Here is a 23,876-nt window from a genome sequence, read left to right on the forward strand (position 1 = left end):
AAAGAGTTTTGTTTTTTTGTTTGGTTATTTATTTATTTAAACATAAAATAAAATTACATATAAAATTATAAGGCTTTTTTTTAAATATGCCTTACAACTTCTAGAGTATAAGGAGCAATTAAAACCAAATTACAGTATAAAATATTGTGCTTTCACTAAAAAGTTAACAACAACAAAATTTCTGATGCTCTGATGGAAAATCCATGTGTTTTTTTTTTGTGTGTGTGTGTGTCAAGGTAGCCTTCATCCCAAAACACTACTGTTTCTATCATTGGCCTGATCCATGCAGGATTCAAGCTAGGGAGCTACCCAGTGGCATGACAGCTGCCATCGCAGTGACTGCTCCAGGGACCTCTGGAGTGAACAGCCTCCTTCTTGACAGGGCTGTGATATACTTCTCTTCTCTGTGGCTGAGGCTCAGGAGGGGACGTGTTTCACACATGCTCACTCCCTATGTCTTACAGAGGCACAGAGACTAATGATAAATTATTATTAATCACACACAAGAGCAAACTGAACCCAACCATAAGGGGGACAGGCAACATTTCTGTGGATTTCTAACATCCAGCAATTCCTAACTCATGACAAACAGTCCATGTTCTGAACTTCTCATGCACAATAGACATGCGGTGTAGTCATCCTTTTTCTCCCCCTTAGGCATGTTTGAAAAGAAGAAGTAATTGTCGCCCCCAGCCAACCATACAATGCCAAACCACAGGCACCAGCATCTTCTGTCACTATTCCTACAGCTTCAATCCACATGCACTTTTCACTTTTTCCACAACACTTTTCAGCTTCAGCTACTTCCTGAAATCCTGAAGGAACAATGACAAACTCTGTCAAAGTAAAAGGATCACCCAAGTACTCATCACTATGCTAAAGTAGAGCCATGCTGTGTGCCCTTTCACTTATTTTCACCGTATCTTCAGGTCACGGAAGCCACCCTAGATCTGTCCCACAAGCCAATGAAAAAAAAACACACTAAAAAACTGCAAGCAGGAATCCAGAGCCACCCATGATCCAGATGGTCCACCCAAAGGTACAACATTTAAAGAGATTTCTGTGTCAAGGCAACTCACTGGCTTGTTTTTTCTAACACTCTCTACCATGCTTCAAAATGTGCTGGACAAGGTGTGTCTCCTCTCACACTTACCTCTCCTGTAACCAAATATTTTCCATCTGGAGAGAAAGCAAGTGCTGTAATTGTTTTCCTAAAACAGAGAAAATGACACTGAGAAACATTTCCAACATGTGATTTCATTTCAATACATCATGACTGGGGAGTAGGCTGGGACAAACTGGAAAGAGGCTCAAATCACATGTAATAGGCTGACATAATAGTTTTCTTTTACCAGACGTCTTAACACTTGCCCTGGTGATTCCCTGGTGCTCAAGTCTCTAGCAGCATGCCTACAGCACTGGAAAAACTCCAGAAGTCAAGGTTTATCTTCATATTTATGCCTTTATTCCAGATGCAGGACCATGTCCCAGTCCTGGCTCCAATAATGAGGAAATAGTTTCAGGTTAAAAAAAAAAAAATCATACAGATACCATGGAGTTCTTGCAGGACTCCCTCCATGTCATGCCTGCTAAAGTTCCTCATGAGGCCACAACATTTCTGAGCTGTTGCCTCATCAATAACAGCACCCCACATTAGAAGGAGCTAGAGTCAGGCCAGCAGGCAGCCTCTCCCCAAGGCAACCTTCACTGAGTGGGGATTTAGCTGGAGCAACAACAACTCCCACTTTGTTCAAGCCATAAAAAATGAAATTAATCTCCTACAGAAAGCAAGCCAGCTTGAAACTTCACTCACCTGGAACTGTTCAGAATATGGTGTTGCTTATTTTTTCTAGGGTTGAACAGCACAACAACACACCTAGATAGAGGAAACAGAAGAACAACAAGAATTGACATAAGTATTTGTATAAAGAAAAGAAAAGGCCATCCTTGCTGGCAGAGCAGCAGCATAAGCAGCCCCAAAAAGCTGTTCCATACCCCAACCTCATAGGCTGAGCTGTGCTTAACTGGTAAGTGCAAAGGAAGAATTGCAAGTCTCTCCCATGTTGAGGTACACCATGTGCTTGTATCATAAATGATTGTCTCTTGCATCTGTGAGCCCCGAGTCTCTGATTGCTCAAGCTGGATGGAAAGATTAATCATGAAATTCTATGCAATGGCGCTAATGGATTAGGTTCCCTGCCATAAACATGAGCCTATGTACTGAGCACCAAACCATCACGTCTAGACCAGAGCAAGAATGTCAGGATGAAGGAAAGAGGTCCTCTTTCAGAAAAGCTCAGGGTAGGGATGAGGAGCTGTACCTTGTCCATAACATTATAGAGGACAGAAAGCTGTTGAACATAGCACAAGAGGTGGCTGGCCAGTTAAGAAGTGAAAAACGATGATGCCAATGAAAAACGATGATGCCAAAACCTATTGACCATCTGAAACCTATTGACCATCTATTGACATATCTGAATTAGCAACTTGCCTGGGGGCTCTGCAGAAATCTCTATTACTTGCTTCTGCAGCTCATCTGAAACTCCTGGTAAGCAATATAATCACCTCCATCAGGAGCAAACCAGTCGCTGGCTGGGAGGAGTGTGAAGGAGAAGAGGCTCCTCTTCCCCACAGATCTTTCCAATAGCTTGTTGCCTTGGTGTCTCAGCCCACTATAAGCAGCCTGGAGCATTCCCAGGCCCTGCATCTTCCCCACTCTCCACAAACTCTTTAACACAATTTCAAAAATCCTCACGTAACAGCATTTGTCTTGTCCTGTAGAACAGAGCAGTAGCCAGTGGATATGAAAAAAAAAACAAAACACCCCCCCACACAAGGCCCTTCCTGCTCCCGCCTGAAAGCATATAAGGAAGGGAAAATTGGCCTCAGGGAGAACAGCAATTGCTCTAATGACTTGGTGCCCTATCTCTCACTTCACCTCTAAAATAGAAATTGTGGGTTTTGTATCTCGCTCTGTACGTGCACGCTGCCAGAGCTCGGAGGCCCAGCTCCTCCTCCCTCAGTGGTGCCAGCAGAGCCCTGAAGGATGCCCCAGCCCCGCTGCCAGCAGCCCTCACTGCTGGGGACTTCACTCACGTCACCATCACGCTGGGGCTCACCCACGATGTGTGCCAGGCCACAGACACCAGTCACAGGAGAAACACGGGAGGGAGAAGTTGTAGAGCTGGCCTGAAGCAGCCAAGCAGAAAGGCAAAAGCTGAGCCATCGCAGGAGCCAACTTTTGACGCAGGCTGCAAACACGTGCCCTGGGCAGCACGGCACTGCGCTCGCCAACACCAGGTCCTCCTGGCCCCTCTCTGTGCTCCCACCAGCGGTCAGGGCAAGCAGCACTGCAGGCATGGCTCAGGTTTGACAGGGCCTCACCTGGGCTGGCAGGTGTGCACTTTGAGATGGAAAAGAGAAGAGGAAGGAGGACTGACACACCGAGGCCTTGCGCTCAGAGACCTTGGCAGAAGCTACCATGCTCCACTGACATCACTAGCTCAAAGCAGACACTGTCAGAGGGTACCAAAGCTTTAACCTCCACATCACCAACCAGTCACAAGAAATGCCCCCCAGTCAGACTACTCTGCATTTCCACCCATGCCCCACACAAAAGGCCAAGGTCATAAAAGCACCAAACTTTCCTAATGGTTACATCAGACAGCCATGACCAGAGACACAATCCTGTGGAAGAGCAATGAAAGTGTAAATAAGGAGCCCATTAAGGCTGGGATTGAGCCTTCCACGCTTTTTACCCCGGAGAACCAAACTGGGAAGTTTCAAGTCAAAGCTATGCTATTTATTTCTGAAGGATTAGTGTAAAGAAGCAGGTGGTTTGTGATCCATTAACAAGTCAGGGGAGGTTAAGCCTTGCAAATCACAAGATATGAAATAGGAAGTTAGCAGATGTGAGAATCCATCTAATCCCAAGCCTTCAGCTAAGCAGAAAAGCAAAGTAAAACTTCATTCTGTGAAGTTGGATAGGTTTAATGGACCAAAATCCTGCTGGGTTATGACAGTGATGAATTTTGCTCACAATAAGCTTCAAAGAAAGCATTAGAAAGAAGCAAGGAAAGACACAACATCCTGTCAGATACCTTCCTATGCATCCTGCACAGAAAAAAAAAAAAAAAAAAAAAAAGGACTTCAGAGGAGTGAACAGGAGTGAACACAGTCTAAAAGCACAGGAAAGATGCAAAAAACAAGCCACAGTCTTCAAACCAGGCAAGCAAACAAACCACTTCCTAGAATAGTATACTGAAACACTAAGGGCTTTGCCCTTAGTAACTTACACAGCAGAGCCTTTGACCACTTACAATCATGAGTTTTAGCTCGAATGTGCTCCAGAGCTGGCTGTCTCCCTGCCAGCCTGCCTTCCTGCAGGCTTCCTCACCCCTTCTTAGCTCCCAGAGAAGAGCAGGCCCCGCAGGGGAGGCGAGGGCCCCCCAGCTCACACACGAACTGACAAAGCACTCCAGCAGCCACGCAGGCTCTAGTCCCATAGCAGCAGGCAGACGTGGATATTTTAACTCTGTCTTAACACACCTATGTCAGATTTACTGAGTTGGACTCATAATGAACAAACACTGTCTGGAGGGGAAAAAGAAAAAATCAGTGTCTCTTTACTAGTCTGCAAGCATTGATTTATGCTACAAAAAGGTCACTTTAACCCATATGTTTACAGAAACAAGATTGCAAGTGCTTATATTGAGTTGTAAACCATATTTGCTAATATATTATGGCCTTGTATACCAACAAAGTGATTTGGCTAGGCTCAAGCAGTCTTTTCAATTTGCTTTCTTAAATGAGCTGCTACCTAACAACAGCTACCCCACTGTTCTGCTGGTTTTCCACCATCACCCTTCTGTCTGCCATACACTGGAGCAATGACAATGCCAGGCAACTCCAAGAGTACCTTATTCAGCAGGATGGCAGCCACGAGCCACACATCTCATGGCAGGGCACAGGCACTGTTCTGGGAGTCAGCAGCACCTGACTTGGAAAACTGGCTCCCTCTCAAAATGCACAGGAAGGTGTGTAGTCGTGGAGAGCACATCTCAAAGAGGAGAAGTTAACTACTTTCACCATTTTAACCACTTCTGAGTGTTCAGGGCCACCTCAGTGCCTGCTCAGACACTTGCAGCTTAGCTCGGCAGGGCCCCGGCGCAGCTCCTCCACCCCATGCAGCCAGCAAGTCATTCTTCAGCAGAACCTGCAGCAGTTCCCCAGACAAGGTAGCTCAGAGCCCATGGGGATGCTTGTTTTAGCAAGGTAAATTGGTCTAGCAAAATACAGGGAATGGAGACAAGGAATGGTCAGATCTCTGACCCACCTATTCAATGCTTCCTCCAACTTCGTTATGGCTACCAAGCCCTCAGGAGACTCAAAGTACCTACTCCTTTCCGTTTATATTTGCTTTAATCTTAGTTAAAATAATAAAAATAATTACCATGGAAAATTGCATATAAGAGCATACACCCATCTATCCGCCCTACACTTTTGTCTGCTGCTTTATAGGACTGCATTCAGCATTTTACAGCCAGAGGGATGGAAAGGACGCAAGGGATGAGAGCCCTCAGCTTTTTGTTCCTAGCCTCCCACTGTGGATGCAGACCAAACAAAGTACTTCAGACATGCACTGTATAATGGTCACATCACCTCTCTGCCCGCCCCACCCCTTCCCCACACTGAAGCTGTCACAACAAACTCAAATTCTCAAGACACTTTTGTCTGAAGAGAACTTTTTCAATGCTAGTGCCAACATGAAAACTAACACCAGCTTCAAAAGCACCTCACATGGGACCTACAAACACCACTGACCTAGTGCACTCGAGCTGTTCAGAAGGTCAGCACTGTTAGCAACTTCGTTTCAGCACAAACTCTATCTTCTCTGCAGCTGCAGACAGGGCTCGATGACATCAGCATCTTTTCATCCATGAATACATCCTGATTTCCAAGACATTTACAGAAAATATTCACTGCCGTACGGATCACTGCTGTGCAAACCGTCTATCAGCCAGCTGAGATCAAGTGTCCTGTTTGTTTGCATGCTGGTTCCTGCAGGGGTCATTGGCAATTGCACACATATTTAAGGAATTATTTCTAGGTCTATGATGTCACCCACAACCTTCAAGCAACACCTTCCTGATGCAAGCAGCTTTTAAAGACAAATTGGCTGTGGATTCCCTCCCAGGTCTCCTCTTCCCTGTGAGGCACCCAGGTAACTTCAAACACAAAGGACAAAATTGGCGGTCACAGCTACATCAAGGATTTTTGCAGACAGCTCCATCAGGGAGCCCATGTGGGTCAGGCAGCAAGGAAGCAGGGAAAGGCCCCTGGCAGAGTTTTCCAAACCTCCATGAAGGCGCAGCCCTATCTTTCACACACACAACTGTGCACCATATATGCAGATAAAAAGCTGGTGTTGTTTCAAAGGGGGAAAAGAGGAGGGGAAGGAGTGTCCGAACAGTTCCCATTGGCTCCTGCAAAAGGAAAAAAAGCCCAAAGTATAAAAAAGAAGCAATTTCCCTAAGCTAAATATAGGAGCAGGAATGGAGAGGAATCGGACGTCAGTATCACATTTACATGGAGCATCTGACTCACTAAGTCAGCAGCAGCGGATCACTCCATGCCCCCCCCCTTTACTTCTGCCTCTTCTTCTACCAGCTTCACTCCTGTTGTTCCCCAGATCCGAGTTCCTAAACAATTCCTCACTGTCCTCCTTGCACATCCCTCCAGTCTCAGCTGCCTTCCTCCACCCACTTTCTTCGTCACCCTTCTTCAGCAAGCTAATATCAAACAGATCCCTGCACAAGTCAGTTTTCCCCACCCCTTCCCTCTGCAGGACACCCACCCCTCTTGGAAAATAAGAAGTCAGCGATTGCATTCCTTTCCCAAGTTATCCATCAACCAGCATTGCCCTGTCTTGCAGGACATGGGACCAGAGGCGGAGTTCACAGGTCCAATCCTCCTCTCCAAAATGTATGTAGTTTATGCTGGAAGGAGAATGGTGTATGGAGGAAAGAAAACTCCATTAAGATGCCCAGACCAATTTTGGCCCCCCCCCCCCAAATAGTTTCCTTTCATGCTGCTGCAAGGATAAATGGAAAGAACAAACAGTCCCATCCCTTCAAAATTAGTCCATTTCTCGCTTTCTGGCTCATACTCTGCTCTCTTCCCCAGACCCAAAGCTATTCAAATGAGACTGCAACAGCTTCCTACGCACAAAATGCATGAAAAAGAAAAAAGGCATTGATAAGAACAAAATCTTTTTTACACTGCACTGGTTGCCAAGGGAAGCTTGATCAGAGTGAAGCAGCGTCTACAAAAGCTGGTGTTAATTTTCTGTGTTGCAATTCTTCCTGCCAAAAAGCTTCTTTAATTCGTGGCCAATACTGGGAGTGGGTTAACAGCGATGAGAGAGGATGTGCACGTTGACTATGTAACTGAATAGGTATTTTCATGCAAGCTATATTAATTAAATGCATTCTGAGAAGAAAGGCATATCTGTTGAGAGGTTAAGAGTTGGGTATCGTTGCCTGAGAATAAAAGGCTTCAGAGCTCCCTGCAACAAACCATGACCAAGAAGACTGGAAGAGCAGCAGTCAGAGATGCAGAGAAATTCATGCTTCAGAAACAAACACAGGCTAATGGAAAGACATGACTGCCGAACTAGAAACCCACCATAAAAAATAAAAATAAAAATAAAAAAAAAAGTGATCAGTACATATAAGCACTGCTAGGCTAAGAGTAGGAATTTCTAGTTGCCAACTTGGGACACAACTGTTCTGCTAAAAAGGCTGGGTGGCACCCCAAACCTGTGGGACTGGGAACTAAAATGCAGCAAAAAACAGGCTCTGCTCAAAAAAAAAAAAAACACGAATGGCCACACCAGATCAAACTCAGGTCCAGCATCTTGCCTCCAACAGCAGCCAAAAGCACAGGCCTAGGGAAGAACACAGCAGATTGTAAAGATACTTTCCAGACTGCTCTTCCAGCCTCCAAGAATTTGGCAGTCAGAGCTATCTTAAGCCAGTGGGAGAAAGATTCTTGGTTTTGACCCATCTACCAGCATCAACACAGCCTCAGCCAAACTGAGTTTTAGCCAGCTAGCTCCCACCTGCACAAGTCTCTCGTGTATTCAGACCAACCCATAAAAATTTAGAGCTTCGTGCCTTCAGGCCTCTCCTCTTCAAAATCTCTGACAGAAATGGGAGAAATAGGGGGAGCCTGCAAAACAGCATTGGTCCCCACAGCTTCCCCTGCCACACAGCCACCACAGGGCATTTCTCTCCACAAGTCTTCTCCATCACATGTAATGGAAGCAGGAAATCTGATGAAAATCTGGTTGCACCCACACACGTAGAGAGGGGAAGCAACACAATAAATAGGCAGAGCAGAACTGACAAGAAGGATCTGTAGAAATAACCCTCAAAGGGACAAAGGCAGCCTCTGCTCCCCTGCCACCCAGCCTCTCCTGAACTCACACCATTCATTACTGATAGCTCAGACAAGTCCAGCATGAGTGGACACAAGACAAAGGAGCCTCACTTCCCAGTCATCCTCCAGTGCACTGAGAAGAGCAAAGCATGCAAGAGAACAACTGCTGCATCCCCAGCTATGCCAGCCTCAAAATGCTCCTCCCAAAAACCTGTGCCCATGAGATCTGCGGGCCTCCATAGAAAGAGGCCACAAGGGGACAGAGCTCGGTGCTCCTGACTTTCCCAATGCCAATGCAGGTTCCTGCTGTGCATGGTGAACCACTTCCACTGGCAGCTCTCTGCAGCCCCTTTACATCTACCAGAGTGTTTCTTTAAAACAACCAGCTACGTGTCTGGCCTCAAGCTGCAGGTGGCAGGAAAACAGATACACAGATTTGAAAAGATGCCCAAGATACGGTAAAATAAAATGTCCAAAACCTCAGTGCATAAGTGGATGAAAAGATCTAATATGGAGGAGAGCTTGTGAGTGTTTGCCAATCCAGGCCCCTCTTATTCCATAAAAAAAGACAGTGCTGAAGTTTCAGCTCTAACAAGAACATAGAGGAAAACCTGGAGGGCTGAAGGAGTCCTGCCTGCCTCATACCAGAGTGAGGGCACTGCCGGTCATATGCACTGGCCACCATTATTTCCAACTGGTCCTACTGACCTCTCTTCAATGTATCCTCATCCCCTTGGTACAAAACTCCAATGCTAGATTATTTCAAGGTATTTTTAAGGGGCCAGGTTGTGATAAATGATGAAAGGAGGAAGAGTTTTAAAGACTGACATCCTTCTAACACTGGTCAAGCATAAGCACAGGATGATGATTCAGCAAAACAAAGCCAGGCTCTACACTTCACACAAAATGGATGCAGGGACACGATGGATGCCCAAGCCCTGCCTCCCATGTGTAAGCCACATTCAAATCCCCAGCAGCCATGCTGGAGCCAGAGACACAACAACCGTGCTCTCAGGAGGGTGACGGCTTTCCGCAGTGCTGCACAGCAAGGAGGCACCTCTCATGGGGGGCAGAGCTGGGCCACACGGCCACTGTGAAAGATCTGGACAAGAAACACGTGTGGGGGAAAGAAAAGGGTGAAACAAGCTCAGAGGAAAACCTAAACTAAGTCTAAAGCAGCGTATTAACAGGGAATTGTTAGAGTTACAAAGAAGATGAAAATGACTCAAATTAATTGTTGCGGCTCATGGCTGCCTGGTCACCAGTGAGTCAGCAGGAACTTCAGCTTCAAAACATCCTTGTTCCCTTCAATGCTCCAAAGCCAAGAGAGGAAGAAAAACCTCCTGGATTAGAACTGTGCTGCTTAGGAACCTGGATAAAACCCTCTTCCAGTGGGCCTGAGGACAGGCCACCTCCTCTGCGGAACATCCCTTCTCCTCCTCCAGCCCGTAGCAGCGGGAGGTGGAACAACAAAGCCAGGCAAAGCAGCAGCCACACGTACACACACTGAATTGTGTGTCAGCCTGCACGTCTGAGCAGCTTCAAAGGACATAGGGCACAGATGACACATGCATGTGCACCCCTACATACACCTTCACACATACATACGTGTATATATACACGTGGCTCATGCCTGACTATATAAAACACAGAGTCCACATTCCTCCTTCTCCCTCCAAAGCCACTCACTTCCCTTCAGGCAGGTGAGCGATGCCAGCAGAACACCTACATGAACTTTTAAATAGACTGGGCTGGGAGTAGGAGTTGCAGAATTGTGTTTTATTTCAGCACTCTTGGCAAACACCCACTGCAAAGCAGCAGCAGCCTCGGGGGCTAGAGCAATGAGCAACTGATGACAGGAAGGCTAGAGGAATAAAAGGCTCCCTGAGACAGTTCATGACAAGGAATTGTGCTGATCAGTTAGGCAGGAGAGACTGAGAAGCAGTAGAAAATGGAGCCTTGAGCAGAACCTGACCGGTACCAGGTGCTACTAAGATGATTGAAGCAAACAACCAGAACACGGCTGCAGACCTGAGGAGCTTTCACCAGGGCACTGAATGCAACTTTTTCTGGGATGGATGCTCTGGAATCACAGCATGCTGTGTTGTTGTTCATTTTTGAGAAAGGGCTTGTCTCCATGCACTGAGGACTTCTCCCAGAGCTATGGCTGCCACAGGCACATCAACAAGCAGAAGAGAACATCTCTCAGTCCTTACAGAGCAGCCAGGACACCTGCTTCAGGGATCTCCTGCTCCCCAGCCATGCTCCACCCCTCCCTCCTCTAACTCCCAAGAGCCAGTCCCTCTTCCATCAGCAGCTGGCCGACAGCCCCAGATTTGTCTTCCACAGCGCAACTGAAAAACCTGAGGTGCCAAAACCCCGGTGTTTGGGGGAGGAGGATGAACAGCAAGAAGTTGATAACGATGTAGCCCTGTAACACGGTATTGCCAGCCTCAGCACCAGGCTGTGAGCTTTGTACTGAGCCTGACAGCCCTCAGGCCTGTGGGGCTTGCTCTGCCTGAACTTTTCTTGACCTGCCTATAGCTTTGTTTCACTTGGGTTAGCTGTGACAGCAGTTTCTCTAACTGGCCAGGTGTCTGTGGCTAATTTGTTTTACTTCTGTTTACCTTTGTGTGATACAGCCACAGCTTTATATAAATAGTAACAAGCAGATACTTCATGTAGAATGTGATATTTACAACCAACACAGGGATGTAGTGGAGAGAAACGCAGGCAGGGTGTGATAGCAGAGGCCTTGAGAAGCCGAGAAGCAACGCTGCACAGAGCAGTGGAGGCGTGGGATGATAAGAGGTGAGGCATGTGCTTGGCAGCAGAGACCCCATGGCTCCGGGCAACTCACCCATGGTTAGCGAAAGAAATACAGAGCTGGGGCTGGACTAAACAGGAGTAACAAAGAAATAATATCTAACATGCACAAAAGACACCATACAAAATGAATTGAGAATAACATGGATTCAGAATAACTGCAGACCAGCTAAGAGAAAGGTGTAAAAGCACGTTAACAAGTATATTAAAAAAATCACCCCAAGAGGACCCTGGAGTGAGGTAGAAGCAGTCAGCCACATCCACATCACATTCCTCCCCATGGAGGACTACAAAGGCAGAACACTTACAGTCTTCCCCTCTAGCTACTGCCTTTGAAGATCCAGAGGAAGAACACAAGGGTGAGCATAACACCATGCACAAGGGATAGAAATGAAGAAATGTGTTGCAGTTTTAGTTGTATTATCCCCATTATCGAGACTTTCTACATAGAAGTATTCTAATGCATGATTATTCTCTTTTTCATGTAACAGCTAGTGGTAGGCTAATACTGGTTCCTGAATTACAGTTCTGAGACTTCAGTTGTAGTAACAATAAATTATTGCCTTTTTGATTTACACGTGCACACACACGTATATGTAAGGGGTGCTTCCTCTTTGTTACACTCGGAATGCTTAGAGGCAAAGTCCAAAGGCAATGCCTGGGAGAAGAGGAAAGAAAATGCACAGATCTAGGGGAAGGGGAAACAGTCAAAGACAAGAGAAGAAAAGAAGAAACTTTTCTTTTGTTTTTAATAAAAAACAAATAGTCATTCAGAGGGGAAGACAAGAACGACACAGATATAGAAAAGCAAAGCGCACAAGAAAATTACTGGAGAATCATGAAATCCGCCCCCAAGCTGGGAGCAGATTCAGCTCTCCGGCCCAACTGCACACTGAGCAAGGCTGGGAGCTCCCCCCGAGGCACCCTCCTAAAGAGATGCACAGCCCTAGCTGGGATTACACAAGAACAGCTAGATTTACAGTTCAGGTCTGCACTGACTTCCCTGTAAGTGCAGTTCCTACCATGCCACAAAGCCTTGAAAGCTGAACTTTCTTCCTTTAAAATCAAGTCACAGAGGAAAACCACATCCCACTTGCAAACAGTTGGCCAACACCTCTGTTTCCAGCAGTAAATGCAGCCAGAGGATTCCCTCACCATGCCAGAGCAGCTCCTGGGCACCACGCAGAAAGCTCTACGCATCAAACTCACCAGCGGGGGCAGACGAATGTGGCAGCTCGTGGCAGGTGCCTCAGGGCTGTAATTGTTTTACCGCTAGCAATCAGTGTAGCCGATATTACAGTGGCATCAATCATGAGAGCAAAACAAGGAGTAATGCAATTTAACTCCCCTCTGGTCTCATCTCATTAACCCTCGGGAGGAAGCAGCCAGCAGCAGGGCTGTCTCGCAGCCCCCTCCCCACAGCCATCACCCCCTGAGAGGAGGCTGGGATGGGCAGCAACGTGCTGTGGCAGGCCCCAGGGACAGACAACAACCCTGTGCTGCTCTCGTCTGCATTCCTGAGCAGGCCCAGCAAAAGCTCCACTGTGGGAGAGAAACTGGAGCAGCTTTTCCCTCTGACTGCTTCGGTAAGCATAATTCCCGCAGTATCTACATAGGAGCATCGGAGATGAGACAACCCCACTTCTTTGACAGCGTGGCGTTAAGGAATTGCCTGCTCCCAGCAGTCAGCTGCTGTAGCCTCATCTGGGCATCCCTGGGCAGCAGGCTGCCAGGCACTGCAAAACAGTAAGGGAGCCTCCTGCCAACTCTGCCTGCTCCAGAGCCCTCCAAGCCCACGCTGGCTGCTGCTGGAAGAGGGGGCAGGAGAAGCTCGCTGGGACCCACGCTTCAAGACCCAAAAACTCAGAGCTCCGTCCGGCTCTGCCCCAGCACCACGGCTTCCCCAAGCAGGCACAGCTCAGATGGTCTCAGCCTAGAAAAACTCAGTTCTGCCTACATTGTGTTTTGTAGGAGCCCTGTGACAGCTGTGGCTTTAATGGAGGATGAACATTTACCTCTGCTTTGCCTGTAGTTCAGACAATATAGAGCACTTTAACTGCACTCAGATTTTTTTTCAGAATAGCTAATGAGCAGTAGTTGTCACAAGACCTGAAGAGACAGCTTTCCTGGAAGGAGAAGCAACCATGAGAAAAGCACTGCTTCCTCATACACCTCTCCCTCATCACAGAAATGTGGCATGGTTAGAGTGCACGGAGCACTGGGTCAGCACTGTCAAAGCATGCTGACCAACACTGGAATTTGGGCAAGGAATCAGCTGATGCCAGCCCTGCCAGGCCTTGGCTGCCAGCAGAAGCAGCAGGCAGTGCCCGGAGCAGGCTGGGGCACTGGGCACACGCTGCGGGGTGCAGCCGCCAGCGCTGGCCCACGGGGAGTGCCAGGTCCTGTGTCTGGTTCCCAGGCAATACTCACTGCACTCGTGGGCATGCTCACGATTAACAAAATACACCACTTCTTGGCACTTCTTAGCCTTCCTGTCGAGCAGGATGGTGCTTCACCCTTAACTCATTGCCTTTCTGACATGGCTGAAACCTGAGACCATCCCCAGTGCCAGGTCCTCCAGGAAGAGGGAAACCAGCGTCTCCCCCTTGTTCGCACCTGGAGATGGGGTATGTACTTTGGACTCCACGTACTTCTTTCAAGTTAAACTCCACGATTTGTGTAAAGGTTGCCAGGAGACACAGAGCTTGTTTTGAGATTCTTAAAGAGGGTGGAGCTCGGCCGAGGTGGTTGGTATCTCATTTTCATCCCAGACTTTGCAGTTCAGTCCCCGTTCCCCCCCCTCGCTCTTATGCAAGCTTAGGACTTGGCTCACAAGCCCGTCCTGTTGCCGCACCAAGGCGCTGGTTGCTGGGAGGTTGGGCTGCTCCAGCGGCATGGGGCAGGTAGGGAGGCATGCAGGTTGCTACCTGCAGGCACACGGCTCTCAGCCTGCCCCCTCCTTTCTCAGGACACCGCAAACCCCAGGGGCTTGCAGGGCATCGAGCTGAGAAAAGGCCTGTGTGTTCCCAAATAGCCAAGCTTTGCAACTGCTCCTCTTCCCTATTCCAAGGACACGCAATAGATTGCCAAATCAGTCAAAGCTTCCCACTTGCAGAGCTCTACCAGAGTGTAGAGCGCTGTTCTTAAATAAAGCAGGCATGTTTGTTCTCTCACTGCAAATTCTTTGTGCCTAAACTGTGAATGACCCTCACTATGGGATTGCTTGGTTAATGAGATCAAAGCACAAAGTAACAAACCAGCTATCTACAGGGGATTAATGTGTAGCTTGCCTCCCACTTTAAAATTCAAATGTAATTGGCACATTTTGGTACACGGTGAAAGAGTGAGGATAATCAATGTTTCTGTTGATAAGTAAGGGAGGCTGAAGTCAGATATAACTATTAAAATCATGAAAAGAACAGCTGTTGTAGCTGCTCTGACAGGCACGGTAACACTCATGCTGAGGGGACAGTAATATTTACCCTGGGTCTAAGATGGATGCAGGAACAAGCATGTATTATATAGTTCTCCTTGATATGGTTTGTCAGGTAGCCTGCACAGCAGCAAACCCTCAGGACTCCTCCACGCTGCCCTACCTTCCCTGCTCGCAGCCTCTGGAATCCAGCACAGGAAAGCTTCAAGGGCAGTTAAGTGCTTTTTCTTTGTCACAAGAATTTTCATAGCAGTCATGCAAAGATAAAAGTGTTCCCACTTCCCTTCTCCCACTTTCTTCATCACTGGCATTTTTGGCAGCAGCCAGAACCCATACTCTAACATAAACTTTCTTCAGGGCTCAGCTAACACTTCTGGCCGCCCGACACAGGCATGGGGCTGAAGTTCCCCAACCAGACTCACCCTACCCACGCTACCCACCTTTATTTAGGCGGGTATCACTACCACAGCATCATGCACAGAAAAAAAAAAGTAGGATTTCCATCACTGGACGTGAGAGCACAATCACACTGTGATTTTTTTTAGTTTTTTAATAATGAAAGAAATGGCAAGTAAAAACGCTCTCATGTTCTCTCATGTGATGTTGGGAGAAGCACATCTGAGCGAGCTATCAAGGACAAGGACTGTTGTACAGTACACCACCTTTTAGTTATCTATTTAATACCCCACTCCTATTACCTACAGCTCTGTAAAGGAGGAAAAAAAAAAGTTACTTTTATTTTTAGAAAAAGGTGCAAGCTGGAAAACACAAAGAGATTTAAAGAGATTTTGTCTACTAACCAGCCCCATGGCAGACCAAAAAGAGCAGACTGTAGAATGAAGAAAATTGTCTGCCTCTTCTCTACTGCAGACTTTTTCAGAAAAAGTGTTAATGTCTTTCAAACAAACTCTCCCTTTCATCCTAAATACAAAACAATATTTTCCTGCTCCCAACCTCTAATTTTCAAGGCAGGGAAGAGAAGAAGGAATTAAGAGAGTTACTGTCTCAGCTTAAAGCAGGGTTGCCTACCAGGGGCAAGGAACTGTTCACAAACAATTTATTCAGGGAAAAGGTGGCTGCTCCTGCTCATTCACTCCCTCCCCAGAGAATTGATGGTGAATGAAGGAGAAACATATCCCAAAGAGTTTCATTACAACTGGAATATTCTTTCAAAAATAAAACCTATATTCAGTCTAAACACCAAAACCATCTGGCAACCCTAACAGGTGAAGACTTCCTATTAGGGCTCTTAGAGTGTTGGTTTGGATTGTTTGTGCGTGGTTGGTGAAACCTCTGCTACCAAGAGTCACCAGACTTCAGCTGTTGAGACCCCGAACCTGGTGAGCGTGGCCATCACCGGTCAGCAGGGAGGTTCCTCCCACTGGAAGCACTGCAAGAAGAAGGGCAGATTGCTGCTCTCTCAGCACTTCGGGGGTTCCTGCAGCCACATAGGAATGTAGCAGCATGGATGTACGCTGCGCTGAGCACAGCTGCACACTGCAAGCCCTTGCTGGTGCCTGGCAGAAAGGAGGAAGCATGTAAACACAGATAAGCACAGGCTCACCCAGACAGGATGGGAGCAGAGTCGATGTGCAAAGGGAACACTTTGGAATAAAAGATTTGTAGCACATGGCTTCTGTGCAAGGACAGGGATAAGCAGGCATGTTGGTACCTGGCAGCTTGAGGGAGGATGCCATACCAGAACTACTGCTGCCAGAGCCTCGAATAGTAACTGGGACAGTGTCACATTTCAGCTCTGTTTGTCCTTAGGCTCTAACAGCTGGCTTTTTGGTGCAAGTGACAGAATAGTGATCCAGCTCGTGGTAACTGGCTAGGCTACTGTATGGTACTCCAGAGAAATACCCTTTCTCTCCAAGGGGTAATTACTATAGAAAGATTTAAGAGGTAAACTGTATCCCTGTTTCATCACTCTCAAGGGTCTGCTATTACTGGAGAAGGGAGGGAGGAATGGGTTTGCCTACTTTTTGGATGCTTTCAGGACACTGAAACCTCATGGTATTCACTTTTGGCACAGAAAAAAATTGTGTTGTTTGGTTGTAAAGGCCCAACTCAAACCCAGCTGCAGTCACAGCTCTTCAGTTCAAGTTATTTTTAACAATCTAAACAAAGGGGATTTTCTTATCTTCCTCGCTGGGTCCACAAGCACAACTGTGCCAGCTGGAAAGTCTCCCCAGATGGCACATGCAACCACAGTGTCCTCACAGAAGTGCATTAACAACAGCACAGATTCCTGGGAAACAGGGAGGAAGAAAAAGGTCTAACCCTTGGAAGATGACTGTACCATTTTTAAAAGGACAAAATAAGCTGCCTAGCAAAAGCAGATTAAATCTGCCTTGAACTACAGACTTCTGCTTGTTTTAGGGTAGGTTTCTACAATCTTTACAATACTGCAGGATCATCCTTTAGAAGTGAACGTACAAAGGCAGCTCAGAAATTCTTCAGAAGTCTGAGTGAAGTAAAATTGAAGGAGCCAACACCAGCAGAATTGCATTTATCTACTGGCCATCCAGTAGTTCAAGCATCTCAGTGTCCCTGTACCTACCCAAGGGATAGGGTCCAATGGCATTACCATTTATACTAGGGAAAAATGAGTGAAGAGCTGTACCTGCACAAACTGCAGACATATGAAGAGGTATAAAGGGTCCATGAAGAAGTGGATTCCTTCTGTGCACCTCTAGCTTTCTACAGCCCACCACTATTGTGGCATCCAAGCAAAGTTAAGAACAAAAAATGCTCTGAAGTAAGACAGGAATGCTTGTCACTTTAGGGTTTCATTGTTCCATGTAGCCACCAATTCTAACCTGGCCACAATGTTTGTAAGTCTTGAAAAGATCCCAACTCAAAACAGAACTTCGTCACCAGCAGTCCTCTACTAGATCTGCCCCTCACAATTTGTTCCAGTACGCAAGGTGTCAAAACATTTCCACTTTACAGAGAAAAGGAAGAGCAAGGCAGAATCTTCATCATGCCTTGTAACGTTACGCAATGTCTATCTTTAACGTTACTCTTTCATTGTGGGTTTTATGCAGCTTAAGGTAAGGAAAATTCTTCTAAACTGATTACTGCACAACATAATAAATTATATAAGGATGGAAAATGATGAGTAAGACATTCCAAGAGGCTCCACATGTGGATATCTGGAAACCACTTAGCCTTACAGCTTGTCTACTGGAATTGGAAAGAAATGTTTGGGAGCAAACCAACAACCACTTCTGGAAAATAAATAAATAAAGTCCTCACTCATCAGCTTCCAGTGGGATTTACCACTCGGTTATGTGAGAGCTCCACACATGCTAAGCAGACTCCTGGGCAGATTAAAACCGATTCACTCATTTCCTGCTGTGCTCCTCCCCTTCCTCCCTTTGCTGTGACACAGACCATTGTCACTTCCCTGCTGCTGCAGGACCTGGCATTCACCTCCTTGGATCCGTGGACCGGGAGCAGGGGTGTTATGACTCAGGAGGGCTGACGGAGTTCAACAGGCTTCCACTCGATACTGCGAGTCCACCGGGGATGAGGGGTGGAGCAGAGGGAAACAAAGTGAAATGCGAACAAGAGATGGTGGCTCGATGCTGCTGCAGCACAGGTTGGCACAGGAGAGGCTGCTGCCCTGGTGTCCAACATGCAGGGAACAGTAGCAATAAAACAAAATCTGACTCAGACAGCTGTGCAGCTTTCTGATTGTGAACACATCATACCAGTACTCACATCTGGGTATTACTTGTCCCATCTTAAAAAACTCAAGGCGATAAAGCTGAAGCAAGAAGTCTAGCTCTCAGACAAGATCTCGTGGCAAACAGTGGCAGAAGAGACTTACTATCTTCATCTTAAGTTTGATCATTTAGCTCCTTCTTTTATTGTCCCCTCTTCCCATTTGCAAACAAGGGTAAATTAGGAAATGGTTACAGAACATGGGGGTGTCCGATTCCCATGTAAAGAAAACATACTGCACATGCACAGAGCTAGCCAGGGGGCTTCATCTGTACTGGCAACAGCTGATTCTGAGAGAAACCCAAAGAAACTGAGCTCGCTGTCTCAGACAGGAGCGACTGTATTAAACTCGCATGTGGCTTTAGAGTTGTAGCTTGTAAAGAGCCATGGCAGAGATGAAGGTTGAAGCTCATCAACTCATTACATGCACTCTGTATCAAAAACAGACTTCCCCAGCAGGAAGACTAATGTGAAAAGAAAAATATTTCTATCAGAATAGCTGGGAATTGATGAGCAGAGCTAGAGAGAGGCCTAAGCCGGCCAGAACATGAGAGTGTTTGTTAGACACTGTACGCTGAACAGCACAAAGCACTACTTTCCTGCTTGTACAGGGGAAAAAGCACGGGCTGTTCTCCCTGGCAGGCAGGTATCTCACATGAATACAAGGTTCTCAACCAGCTGTCATGACCAACTGCGAGCCAAGGAAAGAGGAATAAAGAGAAGCAAAATAAATCAGCCACACCAGCCTACAAGGCTCAAAAAACAACAAACACACCCCCAAAAAAACATATAAGCTGACTCAAGCTATTTAAGTAGCTGGTATGGAATTTAAATGGATATTTTCCCCTTTCGAAAGGTTTGTTTTTTCTTCCCCCTTTTTTAATGCTAGTCATCAGTAACCTCAGAGGATTTTCTAAGCTTTGTTTCCATTCTTGTTTCTAGGAAACAGAACCTCAACTAGCTACTGGGGGGAAAAAAGAAAGAAAGAAAGAATAAACCAAAATGAAAGAAGGAGAGAGAAAAGGTGAAGTGGAAAACAAACTGAAGAAAAAAAATGTACAGAGCACCAGGCCTGCCACAAGAAATAAAAATATTCAACACATTTCTGTCCCCCTCACTCCTCCCACAAAGCTGTTTGTCACTCGCTGCATAACCCTACCAGAGATCAAATTAGGCAACTTTGGGTTTATTATACTTGTCAGCATAAGAACAGGCAAGCATGGGCAGCAGATGTAAGACCTTAGGGGAGGAGGTAATTTTCTCTTGTATGTTGTCTTGTCTCCCAAGACAACAGCCTTATATGAAAGTGGTGGCCTAAAATATCTGGAGCACTCTCTGCCTTTAGCCTTTCTGGCAGGCATGAAGAAAAAAAAAAAGCTCCCTATAACACAAGCATCACACTAAAACAATACCAGAGCAGCAAAGCTGCCACTGGAGAAGTGAAAGCCTCATTAGAGTCAAAGAAGAGAAAGGATAAAAGGCTCAAAAGCCAGTGACAAGGAAAATAAAGGAATAAAGTAACATTCAGCTCTTTGGCAGCAATGCAGAGCTGGAATGAGCTCAGGTTGCATTGGGAACTGCTACTTTCAGGAGATTCAAAAACACCAGGAAAATCTAGGAAAGCAATGTATTTTTTAAAAATTGCTTAAGACAAGCTTGTAATACACGAGTCCTCATTCAAACAAGCATTTATATGCCTGGTTTGGATAAGTCAGGATGCCTGTGGCAACTGTTTTGATCTCAGTCAAATGAACCTAGGCATGTTGAAAGAGTTCTTCGGAAAATAGAAATGTTACGTAAATTCACCTTTTGGGGGTACGACAGATTGGAGGAGCAAAGCTTCTGCATGTCAGGATTACAAAACCTCAGTAGATGAGCAGAGGGCTGAGGAAATCACTGGAGCACCTGGAGCACAGCTAACAATGACCAAGTTGCACGGACAGTTCACAAACCCTACTCAGCCTGTAAAATCAGCTTCATGTAAGAAGTTTCAGTGTCCAGTAAATTCAAACAAATAGGAACTAAAATAAATAAAGCCAATAACTAGTAACACCAGGATTCCTGCAAATCACCCAGGTGAGATAAATTCACTAGAAATAAGAATGGAAAGGGAGAAAATGTAACAAACTGAACCTGCATCAGCTTGTAAGGTCTGCAGCCATACCTCTCTCACGTTGACTTCTAGGTTAAATAAGCGAAAGGAAATCGCCTTGACTGTAGCAAATCACACTGACATCACAAAACAGGCTAGCTGTGGCACAAAAGCAGCAACTCATAAAAGTCACCAAATTCTTACCAAATGTCTGGCATATTCCATAGGTTTCCTGCCCAGGCCAAGAGGTGCTACCACCACCAAGTGTGAACAAGAATCCCTCTGTAAAGCCCTAAGGCATCACATAGCCTTTTAATTATCCAAAAGAATCCCCAGGTGTCCTCAAGCTTGATTACATTCGTGTTTGGCATGCACCAGCTCATAAGAGATCACTGTTAATAAAACTCTTTTATCTTCAGCTATCCAAGAGTCCAAAACATTTCATTTTACCGCACTTACTTTCTTCTCTCTCCTTTTCATTATCAAGTGTGAACATATTCAGTGTCAGAAAAGATTCAGAGGAAGAGGCAATACACTGGAATATATCTGCATGTCTCTGAAGACTTCAAGCATAAAGGATGCTGTCAAGCACACATGCAGAACTCAAAATGTCTTTAGTTTAACTATACAAAATGCTTTAAGAACAAAGAACCTCACACACACACCATGGTAAGAGAAGAAAAAAAAAAAGGGCCTTGTAAGACTCAACTAGTGAAATCCGTCTCAATACACTGCAGAAAAACTAGGAGAAAGCAATCAAACTGTGGTTTGTTCAGCTGCATTTACCTTCAGGACTCTCTCAGAAGTCAATGTGAGGGTCCTTTGGAAACTCTTTGGCTTTACTGTTGATACAGCTCAAATGCTGACATGGCTCCCCTCATCATAGCTAATGAGTGTTAACAAGGAACAGAAACCTTGCTCCCAAAGGCTCCTGACAAAGGAGTGCATGCACTGGGCAGAAGAGAACAGGGCAAGCAGGACATTCTGTAGTCACCCCAGCTTAGAAGTTCCTTTGACCAGATGAATCTTACCCAGCCAAGACTGCAGCCTCACTATCTTTGGTTCTTGAAAGGCTTTGGCATAACAATCAAAAGGCCTATCCATAGTTAGGACCACTGGCTGATGGCATTGCAAGGCCACTCTCAATTGTCTTTGAAAGGTCATGGAAACTGGGAGAGGTTCCTGAATACTGGAAGAAGGAAGAAGGCCAATTTCATTCCCATCTTCAAGTAAGATGTCGGAAACTACAGGCAGGTCAGCCTTGCCTCCATCTCTTTGAAGGTGATGGGACAACTGATCTTGGAAACCATTTACAACCACATGAAGGACAAGAACATGATAAAGAGTAGTTAATATGGATATATGAAGGGAAAATCATGCATGCTTAACCAATGTGATAACCTTCTACAGTGAGGTGACTGACTTGGCATGTGAGTGGGGAGTAGTGGACATTGTTTACCTGAACTTTAATAAGGCCTTTTACACTGTCTCTCATAACGTTATTAGAGACAAGCTGACAAAGTACAGGCTAGGTAAGTACACAGTGAGGTGGACTGAAAACTGGAGGAACGTCCAGGCCCAGAAGGTTGTGATCAGCAGCACCAAGTCCAGTCAGGGCAAATCCCTAGAGGTATACCCCAGGAGTTGCTCCTGGGGCCCTTACTGTTTCATCTCCTTATTAATGACCTGGAGGACAGGGCAGAGTGCACCCTCAGCAAGTTCACAGCTGATACAAAATCAGGAGGAGTGGCTGATGCCAAATGGCTGTGCTGCCATTCCAAGCAACCTGGACAGGCTGGAGAATTGAGCCAACAGGAACCTTATGAAGTTCAACAAAAGGAAACACCAAGTCCTGCACATAAGGAGGAATAACTTCAGGCACCAGTACATGCTGGAGGCCAACTGGGTGCAAGGCAGCTCTGAAGAAAAGTACTTTGGGGTCCTGGGGAACAACAAGCTTATCATGAGACAGCAATGCACCCTCGTGACAAAGAAGGCCAACAAAAAGCTTCTGCTGCTCTAGGAAAAACACTGCAAGCAGATAGAGGGAGGAGATCCTTCCCCTTTATTCAACACTGGCGAGTCCAAATCTGAGGTACGTGTCCAGTTCTGGGCTCTCCCATACAGAAAAAATCCAGACTTCTTGGAAAAAGTCCAGCATAGGGCCACAAGGATAACTGTGGGATTGGAGCACCTTTTATATAAGAGGTGACTGTTCAGCCTGAAGAATAAGGCTCAATGTGTAAAAGCATCAGATGAGACTGAAGAAGAGGTAGCCTTTCCTCAATAGTGCCCATGCAGGGAACAAGAGACAACAGGCAGAAGTGAAAATACATTAAATTATATTTGAAAACAAGAAAAAAATAAGTCCACTGTGTAAATAACCAACACTGGAAACAACCCGCCCAGAGAGGTTATGGTTGAATCATCTGAGGAGATATTCAAGAGCTGCCTGGACATGGTGCTGGACAAGCTGCTCTAGGTGACCCTCCTTGAGCAGGGGCTTGGCTGAGATGATCTCAAGAGGTCACTTCCAACCACAATGATCCTGTGAACTAGGATACTGGCCAGGAAGGGTGAAAATATCTAGCAAGTTTTATCAACTCCCGCCTCTTACTTCAGCAGGATATACAGAATCCTCAAGTGTAGCTAGCTTCTTTCTTGGGTGATTGAAAACATCATCCATAATTCTTGTGGAAGTTCACTTCTTCTAATTCCAGCTTTCATATGTAAGAGTATGCCTATGCAATGCCATTTGGCAGTGGCCATACCACCCTCTCTCTTCTCCTGTAGCTTGCTGACCAGCAGAATAAACTAGCTCAGAGGAAGAGACAAGCTCATATGGACTCCAGCAATCCAGTTTAGTGCCAGCAGGAACACCTCCACATGACGCCACATTGGGCAGCGAAGACTTTTCCTGAAAGGTCACTCTTTTGTCTACCCAATCTATTTCCACTGCAGTACTGTGTCTTCTCATCTAAGTCATAGTCACCTCCCATCTCAATAGCCGTGCCTCCACCGGCAGGGTAAATATTGTACTGAAAACATTTTTTCTCTCCCTTGCTTTTTCAAAAAGAGGGTACTCTGAGACACCAACCTGCCTCTCTCACAGTGCTTTTACAATTTTTTCCAGGTGCTACCTTCTTTCAGATGAATCCCATTCCACAGACCAGCAACTCTGACATGCTCTGCTCCTCCATGGGCATATGCTCTCTGAGTGAGCTCCACCTTCAGCAAGATCAGAATCTGACCCAGGATGTCTCCAATTTTGCTAAACATGCAACTAACAAAGCAACCTCCCCAGCCCTCAGCTATCTCACTCTAGGCATCTCTTTTGCTGTCCATCAGTGT

The 23,876-nt window shown here is 46.1% G+C and overlaps 1 protein-coding gene across 3 annotated transcripts in view; it reads right to left on the minus strand.

The window, feature by feature from the left end:
* Positions 1-23,876, minus strand: part of MAPKBP1 (mitogen-activated protein kinase binding protein 1) — a 94,726-nt gene that overhangs the window by 44,772 nt on the left and 26,078 nt on the right. For all 3 annotated transcript variants that reach the window (XM_035328625.1, XM_035328626.1, XM_035328624.1), the window contains exons 3-4: positions 1,814-1,876; positions 1,154-1,211 (exon numbers count right to left, since the gene is read on the minus strand). In XM_035328625.1, the coding sequence (XP_035184516.1) occupies positions 1,154-1,211; positions 1,814-1,876 (121 nt within the window). The remainder of the gene's footprint in view (positions 1-1,153; positions 1,212-1,813; positions 1,877-23,876) is intronic.

Source organism: Oxyura jamaicensis, chromosome 5, assembly GCF_011077185.1.
Source record: "Oxyura jamaicensis isolate SHBP4307 breed ruddy duck chromosome 5, BPBGC_Ojam_1.0, whole genome shotgun sequence".
Taxonomy (NCBI): Eukaryota; Metazoa; Chordata; class Aves; order Anseriformes; family Anatidae; genus Oxyura; species Oxyura jamaicensis.